Here is a 9,796-nt window from a genome sequence, read left to right as displayed (position 1 = left end):
CATTATTTGCCAAAATGCATTTGGACAAGCCACAAAGCTTCTGAGGGCATGTTGTTCGGACAAATAACAAAACTGGAGTCACAAGCTCCTTCGTGTTTACAGATGTAAAAAAAAAAAAAAAGAACACCGTACCTGAAAGAGGCTCGGTTATGTTTTGGGGCTGCTTTGCTACTCTGGTGCGAGGAGGTGACTCGAATTTGTGCTGGAGCGAGATGTTGCCCGGTGTCAGAAAGCTGACATAGCAGAAATCACCAAAGGCTGTCCAAAGAATAAAATATCACGACTATTCTGGAGAGCCCAGACAGGAGAAGCTGAAAAATGAAGTCGGGAGTAGGCACCCTTTAAACCTGATAAAACTTTTGAATCAGAATCAGAATCAGAATCATCTTTATTGGCCAAGTATGTAGAACACACAAGGAATTTGTCTCCGGTATAACACGCTGCATTAGTATCATCGTAAACAACAAAATCATTGAACCATTTTAGAGTAACCAGTAGCAGTATTTGTAGTACAAGAAGAGTGACTACGTCAGTGACTGTTTAAGGAGTTAATGGCTAGAGGGAAGAAGCTGTTTAAGTGTCTACTGGATTTGGTGCGCATGGATCTGTAGCGTCTGCCTGAGGGGAGTAGCTGGAAAAGGTGGTGGGCAGGGTGCGGGGGATCCAGGAGGATTTTCCGTGCCCTTGTCTTGATTCTTGCAGTGTGCAAGTCCTCAAGAGTGGGTAGGGCGGTGCCAATGATTTTTTCCGCCGTCCTAACTGTCCGTTGAAGTCGGATTTTGTCCTTTTTTGTGGCGCCCCCAAACCAAACCGTGATGGAAGAACACAGGATTGATTCGATGACTGCCGTGTAGAACTGTCGTAGCACCTCCTGTGGCAGGCCATGCTTCCTCAGCAGCCTCAGGAAATACATCCTCTGCTGGGCCCTTTTCAGGATGGAGATGGTGTTGACTTCCCACTTCATGTCCTGGGAGACTGTGATTCCCAGGAACTTGAAGGTCTCGACGGTTGACACAGGGCAGATGGATAGTTTGAGTTTACTGCTCACAAGTAGGTCACAATAGCTGTCAACCAGTGCACAAGGGACTTGAAGTTTGATCGCGGTGATTGCCTCAAAAATGTCGTGCAACGAAATGAACTAAAAGCGCGCCGTCGTTTTTGTCCAGGTCAGTTTCATCAGTTGTTGTTGGACAGCAGTTCAGAAGCAATGTTTGATTTTGGTGGCTGTTTTCTGTCTTTAACAGAAGCGTAACACCAATTTTTCCTACGTGCATAGATATTTATCCATCCATCCATTTTCCGAACCGCTTGATCCTCACTAGGGTCGCGGGGGGTGCTGGAGCCTATCCCAGCTGTCTTCGGGCAGTAGGCGGGGGACACCCTGAATCGGTTGCCAGCCAATCGCAGGGCACACAGAGACGAACAACCATCCACGCTCACATTCACACCTAGGGACAATTTAGAGCATTCAATCAGCCTGCCATGCATGTTTTTGGAATGTGGGAGGAAACCGGAGCACCCGGAGAAAACCCACGCAGGCCTGGGGAGAACATGCAAACTCCACACAGGGAGGCCGGAGCTGGAATTGAACCCGGTACCTCTGCACTGTGAAGTCGACGTGCTAACCACTGGACTACCGGGCCGCCCATAGATATTTAAATGGTTACAATTTTGGTGAAAACAGGACTGGTCATCTTTTCCAAAACCTGAAAACCACGTCAAATTTGGTGATGTGAAGTTGCATTCTTTGAAATTGACGAAATTGGCAAATGTCTCGACCTTTCATCAGTCGTCCATGTCAGAAATGTATCGGGCTGATATCGTGTCGTCTAATCTCAAAGCCGGCGTTGAGAACAACAACAGCCCATTGACGAGGGGCTTAGTTATTGCCTCGGGTGCCGCTGAGACTATGAAACGTGATCTCGCCAGGACAGTTTACGTAACAGAATCGCGCTGATTGGGTAGACGCCGACATACGGCGGTTCCCGAGTCCGAGACGGCGTTTTGGCAACTCCAAATCATTCCGACGACAAAGCGAGTTGAAAGGAGAGTTTGCGTCAGAAACGTCGAGCCAGCGGTAGAGCCTCGCCGGGCTGCATTACGTCGCATTTGCACCGCGGCTCTGCAGCTGGTACGTTCCTATCTCACTAAACTGCATCCCAGCAGGGAGGAATCGGGCTGTCAGGGGGAATTGAGCTCGAGCTGAAGCACCGTGACACCAATCAACTTGCTCTCTGCTGGACTGGCCAACAACAATATCAAGTCAAATATGTTTCTGGCACGCTGAGCTAAAAATTCGAATCAAGGATCTTTTCTTGAAATGTATCAAGACAGTGCCTGGGTCATTTCCTGGGATAAACAGAAGATCTCGTCACACCGGAGTGCCAGAACAGAAATGGAGTGTTGGAGGAAGTGGCGACTTCATATTGAGCAGGGAGAAAGCATCCATATAATGCGAGGTGACGTTAGAAATTCTTTCTCGGGTCAACACAATGCGCCCAGTGTGGAACAGCCGTACGGTGCGGCGTGAGTATCCATCAGGACGTCCCAAACCCCGCTGCTCTCAATTTTGGGACGCGCGCCAGTTAATCAGAACCAGTCCGGTCCGAGGGCTCGGAGGTCGGCAGCCGCGGAGAGGAAATTATTGATGGTAATAAAGGTGCACAACGGCCCCACAAGCTCAGCACTCCACAAATGCTGGATGCAGAGTTGCTCAACCGTTTGCACAAGGCCAACTTGTTCACATTTGATTTAAGTGCTGCTTTTGTCATGACCCGAGCCAAGTGCTCTTGCTTTTATTGGCTCTTTGGTCCATTTCCTTTGCTTGACCGGTATTAAAAGACAACAAAACTTTCCAGTGAATGAAAAAAAGACCCCTGATTTAACTCACTGGAGTCGCCCGACGTTTTTTTTGGAATAACACACATTAAGTTGCGCCTCACGGCGATACGTCAAGTCATGAAACCATTGCGCAGCTCGTTGACATTTCGTGCAAGCGAGGCAACGGCCGGGCGGCATCCTTTGGGGAGAGAAGTGGCTGCGGGAAAAGAATCAGAATAGAAGTCAGGTCAGGTTCCACTGTGTCGGTTGTTGGGGGAAGTGTCCGCTGATTGCGACGCTGTTCCGTCGATGCTGGCGCGCAGCGACGTGAGAGTCGGCTTAATTACTACACCGAAGAGGCCAGCGCGCGATGCTTTACACCGCCATTGTGGCTTCGGGGCTCGGGTTTCATGGGCTTCGCGTTATTTTCTGAACATGGCACAGTGCGATACCCAACGGACCAGTGAGGGCACAGAAACAAATGATGGCTTGTCGACTGAAAGCAGGGGTGGGCAAACTTTTTGGCTCGGGGGCCGCATTGACTTTTAAAATTTGACAGAAGGGCCAGGTCAGCACGAGCTATGGTACATTAAAAAATAAACTGCATTTGTTGACAGTCCATATCAAACATCAACAGAACAAAAGCATGAAAGTATGGTATTAATATACTTTTTTTAAATGACAAAAGTGTTGTTGATGACCTATTTTAGCCTGTGCATCGCTGCAGATGGGTTGTGATCAGACCAGTAGAAGTAGAGCGATACAGAGGTACTAGGTGGTCGAAAAGATTGCCCCGCCCCCCCCCCCCCGTGTTCTGCAACTTCAAGTCAATGCGCCACCTGGCGGTGAAATGCCTGTCATTACAAGTCCAATTGAAATGAATGCAATCATTCGCATCGAACCTTAATTGAGGACCAACCTTCGGCGGGCCGGATTAAAAAGACCAACGGGACGGATTCGGCCCGCGGGCCGTAGTTTGCCCACCACTGACTGAAAGCATACTTTGACAATGTCCTCATTTAGCATAGACAGGTGACCTATTTCAAGGTGTGATGCAGCCTTAACAAGTCATACCTTCAAAACGGCAACACTTTTTCAGCAGTAGCATGAGCTGTTTTTGGTGCGTGCAGTCAGCGAGCCCTATGCCCTTTTGAACCCTTATCACATGACAACATAAGATGAATAAAAAGTGCACACGAAGAGTGGCTGCTGGAGGAGGCAATGCGATGTCACAATTACGAGAGCGTTGGACAAATTCACGTATCATATATCGCTTCGATGCTGTCTTGAAACATCTGCAAATAGCGTCGGCGCCCCACCGCACGAACTACGTTGACTTCAATTGAATCGCAACGCCAGAAATGCTCGCAACGGATTTGGTGCGCACGTAGCGTGAGACATGAGAGGCCAGCATTGAAGCAGGAATTTAGGAGTGATCACTCTTGTCCACCTTAAAAAGAGAAAGAAAAAAAAAAAAGATCTGACAACCATCACAATCAACACGGTTCTTTCTTTGACATGAAATGCATACAATTAAGGTTGAAATTGTGGTTTGGAGAGGTTTTCATTGGAACGTTTTTAACACTTACCTCATAACACTGCCCGATTTTTTCAGACAGCCACTACGGGAGGGACGACTTTGTTGTCATCCCAAACATCTCAAGTCATACGCAGAGGCTGTTGACCGTAAGTGCTATTCATTCATCAACCTCCCGAAAATAGCGCCCATCCATGCCAGAAAGACCTTCAGTTTTCTGTCCCCGAGTCTCCCTTTTGGGAATCTGCCTGTTTTTCCTGGCAGGGTCCTCCCACCAGACCAAGCGCACTATAAATACGACCCTTCTGAATGCCCACATCCTTGCCGCGAATATAAATCACGGGCTTCTCGGCTGCAGCCGACAGGCAGCACCTAGCAAACGGGACGAGGCGAGATGCCCATTGACTGGTCCAACAGGAACTGGGGAACACCCACCGAGGCTCCCTGGGAACGCGACTGCTGCTGGCTCACATCACGGACGTTCTCGACAGGCTCGAACATCCAAAAGGGCCAGTCACTCGCCTGGCTCACGGCGGCATAAAAGATGACTACGGCTCATCAGAGGGGTTGACATATGTCCTACTTACTCCTTCACCGCTCTGGCACAGGTGCAGAACGGAAAGAAGGGTGAGTGGGTAATCACCAGGGTGTTGGCCCATAACTGCCCACAAGAAAAATGCACAGCCCGCAACCGTGGGCCTCTCACCAGGTTACTTACCATATTTTGTTTTACTCGGGGACCGTCATTGAAAAGTCCCGGCAAGGAGACGCAAAGACTGAAAGGGATGAGGATAAGCAGACCGTATAGGCAGAAAGGTCAGAGAGCAGGAAGAGTGGCGATGACGTGTTTTGGTTTCACGGTGAAAGCCGTCATATTCCGATACTCTGGGCGAACAGAGCAAAACATAAAAGCAACAGTGTGCTGTATATACAAAAATAAAAACTTTGAAATAAATGCTTTAAAGTCACTGTGAGCAAAATTGCTTGTAATAAGGCGTAATTTAAAGTCCACCTATTTGGATAATAATACCCGCGGTACCTTGACTTACAACCAATTGATCGGCTGACCGATTTAATTCGTCAATATTAGCTCTTTTAAAGTTGGATCATTTTTCGTTCTTCTGTAAAGTTGTAATTTTGGAATATTGTAAACGGCAGTCAAATGAACCAAAAAAGAAATTATTTCATCCATTACGCTTTGTTTAATGACTAGGCCGATTGATCGTCTTTCAGAATTTTATCAAAATATTGGAATAGCCCTAAAAAAAATACCAAATTGTTTTTTTGCTGCGTTTTCACCTTATAATCCTTTGGTCTTTTTTTTTTAATATATTTATTTTTGCTTTATGTTGAGCGAGTGCCAGATAACTCAAGTAAAAAAAGGAAGATCCACAGCCACTGATGCACTTTCAACTATTTATTGAAAGAAACACTCGAACTAAGACAAAATGAGATCACTACCAAACAGCATGTACGGAGAAGACACCGACACTGAACATTAGGCAGACAAATTCATGTCCTGAAGTTCAAAAGAAGACGAACAGGCCATGTTCCTGATGCCACGCCCCTTAAAGGCACACATACCACACGACAGGTCCAGCCGTTGTAACTCGGTTTGTCCCAAAGTACATTACACTTTACAAAACCATTTTTTAAATTGTGTATTTATAACAAAGCACTATTTTTCAATATTGAAAACATTTTAATAATGCAGTAGTTAGTTTCTCAGAAAACGGTATTTCCGTTCATTTTGATAGGGAATGATGAAGATATGTCATGGGAGAAAATGGAATTATAGCTGGACTATGTAGTCTCGAAGCTGCAAGCAAGACCGTAGCTTCACGTCACTCCGCTCTGCCTTTAAAATCTCTGCGAAAAGAAATGCCCCCCACGGCAAGAGGCAAAGCAGCCATGGCTAGCATGACATATTCATTTTAAAGTATTGCCAAAAGCGAAATGTTACCGGTTGGTAACATTATCCGACGATATGTAGATAATGGATGAATGAATTCATTTTGGAAGCATTAGCTTTACCTGTTGTCTGGCACCTTTCTAAACACATTTTGCCACATGTTCAATTCATGAATACAGTATTTATTTCAAGCGCCATGTCAATTGCTATCCAGGTTTTATCTTTTACACCAGGAATGCTAACCATTCGTGGAACTTTGTTCATTGGCAAAAATGCCTGAACAAACAGGAAGAAAGGCTGAGTTTTGAGCCATCCACCCTTAACGTGCCCCAGTGTAGCAAAGCCTCGTCCTTTCTCCAGCATTATTCTTGTGCTGATATTCTTTGCTTCCGTCTGTAGAGACGCGACAATATAGTGCGGGTCTGAGCATGGAGAGGGACTGCGGTTGTTTTCTTTGAAAAAAACACCTGTCCAAACAGCCGCAAAGCCAAGGGCAACTCTCTCCTGTCAACACTGGTGACAGCTCTCGAGAAAAAAAAAACACAAAAAAAAGATCTAGCCAAGACAATTCCTAAGACGTCCACTCGAGCGAAACAATGCACGTGGGGCTGGTGTGACCCCAGCCGGGCCGACCATTTCTGCCCCGTTTGTAGTCTTCATTGGAGCCGACACCTGGTTGGAGAGATACTGCCTTTTGTTTTGTTTATCCGTGCGGTTTCAAAGGCACTTAATCCACTACTGGTTTCAGTGACACTGACGAGACAAAAAAAAAAAAAAAATGGTGTCTGGACCAGGCCCCTCGAATAACAAAAGGCTCAGCACTACTGTCTTTGGTAATTAATTAATAGCGCTTATAAGCTTTTATAGGGTGTTTGTATCATCTGTCTGGAGTAGATTGAGAGGCTATTTTAGTGAAGATTCACAGAACAAAGACCAGGTGGATCATTATTAGCCAGCAGTGACTTGGCTAGCGCTGTATAGGGAGGGAGTGGGGGTGGTCATGTTTCAGTCCTTAGTCTTAAATTTCAACCGTTTTTCTCAAGCACACGGCATCATTGTCAGTTCACGGCGAGCATTGATTCGATGAGTGAAAGATTGCAAGATCGAAACTCATTGAAACCATATTCACTGACCAATTGTCATTTTCAACGGCAAACGTTTATTTAAAAACAGAAAGCAGCTCAACAATCATCAGTTTGAACTGCAAATATGCAAGTCATCGTTTTACTCACCCGGTACATCGCATCGGGGGGAATCTAGATGTGCACATTTAATTTCATGACGGGTATGGTCCGGCTTTTGATGAATGATTTGCTTCAATGTCAACATTTACATATAGAAACAAACTACTAAAGTGTCACTCTTCACGAACAATACATACATGTAAACATCTTTTCTAAGGCTATATCAAGACCGTGTCATCATTGAATTTTGAGGGAAGTGCACAGAGAGAAACATGGCGAGAGGGAATACCTTCAACAGCTGAATCTTATTTAACTAGAATCCTAGAAATACACCATTTAAAAGTCTCTTGTTTGCAAATTGTGCTCATAAGTGTGCTGCAGAAAAAAAAAAAAACCAAAGTGCTAATTAATTTTAGCACCGCATTCAGAAATGTCTGAAAACTGTGGCGAGACCTTGTTCGTTTTCACCTCAATCTTCAAACCGAGAATAAGAAAAGATAAGAAAACCTTTATTCGTCTCGCAATGGAGAAATTCCCAATTCACAGCAGCAAAGTTATGAAAGGAAGAAGTAGAACAACAAAATATAGGAGCTGCTGGAAAGGCAGCCACTCTCGCGGCGCCATTTTGAAGTCAAAATAACAAAAAAATGCACCCCTGCTGTCGGCTGCGAGGCAGCGGCGGATGCTGAAGCCCATTTACTTACGTTCTGATTGGTGGACGATGAATCACAGACATTAAATGGGGGACAGAATGGTGGTTCTTCGCTAAATGAACGCCCTCGGTTCTTCATCTCAGCCATACGGACGACAGACGAGTACAGACGACGCAGTTTGGACACGTCAGCCCGGGAGGAAAATACTGACTGACAAGGTGGCATCGTGGTGGCTTTGCGTGGACTCACTGCACCGCACACATGGAGCTGCGAGGGGTGTTGACCGTCCTGGCCACCATATCTTGACTGTAGTTTACGATGTCCGCCTTGACCACACGCTGCAAGAATGCAAAAAGAGGAACACACCAGTAAGTCACAGCATTGTTGGTTCAGAATCACGACTGCATTCCAGATCAACCTGCTCGAGGTCAAAATCCACAATATAGAGAGACCATATACTTAGCATTTAGTGTGTTACCACAGTTGAAAGTGCAGCTGTGATTTACGCAACAGACATACAGTACATTCCACGAAAAATTCCATAGCGGGGATCGCTGTGAAAATGACTGACTATACTATTTGTTCTTACCTACAGTACAGCGCTTCCACAAAGTATTCATCGCTTTTCACCTTTTCCACATTCAGTTATGCACAACCTTTTCGAAAAAAAATTGACTAAGAATAAAAATACTAAGAAATCATACACAAGTGTTCACAGCCTTTCCGGCAAAGCTCAAAATTTAGCTCGGGCATCTTTGAGAGGTTCCGACAGTTTCATTGGAGTCCACATGACGTACATGTAAGTTTAGTTGATTGGACACGATTTGGAAAAGCACACACCTGTCTATATAAGGTGTCACAGGTGTCAGTGCATGTCAGGGCACAACCCAAGCACCAAGTCAAAGGAATTGTCTGTTGACGTGCAAGACAGGATTGCCTCGAGGCAATCATCTGGGGATGGGTACAGAAAAATATTCTGCTGCTTTGAAGGTTCCAATGACAACAGTGGCCCAGACCGAGCCCAGACTTGAATGCGCACAACCGTCTCTGGAGAGATCTTAAAATGGCGCCGACACTCCCCATCCAGCCTGATGGAGTTCGAGAGGTGCTGCAAAGAGGAATGGTTGAAACTCCCTAACGATAGGGGGCGCCAAACTTGTGGCATCATACACCAAAAGACTTGAGGCTCCAATTACCGCCAAAGGTCTTGAAGAAAGGCTGTGAATACATTTGAATACACACACACACACATTTTTTCACGTTGTCGTTATGGGTGTTTTGTGTCGAAATTTGTGGCCAAAAAAAAAAAAAAAGATTTGATTCCATTTTGGGATGAGGCTGTAACAACAAAATGTGGAAAAAGTCAAATGATGTGAAAAACATTTTGTTGTGACGAAAAGGACTACGAAATGACACAGTTCTAAAAGTCCAAGAGCTATTTCACAGCTAAATACTACAACAGGGAAACGACTTGATCCTCTAGTGAGACTCATCGATAGTATGCTACTGGGGGAAACGTACTTTCAACTATTGAACCAGACATATTTTGCTTTGCTGGCGGTTCTCTTGTCTAATCGGGCCTTCATCCTGCGGGTAGTTGACCAGCTCGGCCTTCACTATCCTCTGAGCAGGTACGACACATGCCAGGCAGCAGAGAGAGATTGAGGACAAAAAAAAAAGAACATGAGCA

The 9,796-nt window shown here is 45.6% G+C and overlaps 1 protein-coding gene across 4 annotated transcripts in view; it reads right to left on the bottom strand.

Annotated features, from left to right (window-relative positions):
- Window positions 1–7,405: 7,405 nt before the first annotated feature.
- The window catches only part of rab28 (RAB28, member RAS oncogene family), a 34,926-nt gene continuing 32,535 nt past the window's right edge, over window positions 7,406–9,796 (bottom strand). For 2 of the 4 annotated variants that reach the window (XM_086132794.1, XM_086132778.1), the window contains exons 7-8: window positions 9,628–9,729; window positions 7,406–8,444 (exon numbers count right to left, since the gene is read on the bottom strand). In XM_086132794.1, coding sequence (XP_085988920.1) covers window positions 9,634–9,729 — 96 coding nt within the window. In that variant the 3' untranslated portion in view covers window positions 7,406–8,444; window positions 9,628–9,633. The remainder of the gene's footprint in view (window positions 8,445–9,627; window positions 9,730–9,796) is intronic. The other 2 variants (XM_086132801.1, XM_086132786.1) reach the window with 1 other exon arrangement.

Source organism: Hippocampus guttulatus, chromosome 2 (genome assembly GCF_054856545.1).
Source record: "Hippocampus guttulatus isolate MCC_2025c chromosome 2, RoL_Hgut_1.0, whole genome shotgun sequence".
Lineage (NCBI taxonomy): Eukaryota > Metazoa > Chordata > Actinopteri > Syngnathiformes > Syngnathidae > Hippocampus > Hippocampus guttulatus.
This window is presented reverse-complemented; position numbering and strand designations above follow the sequence as displayed.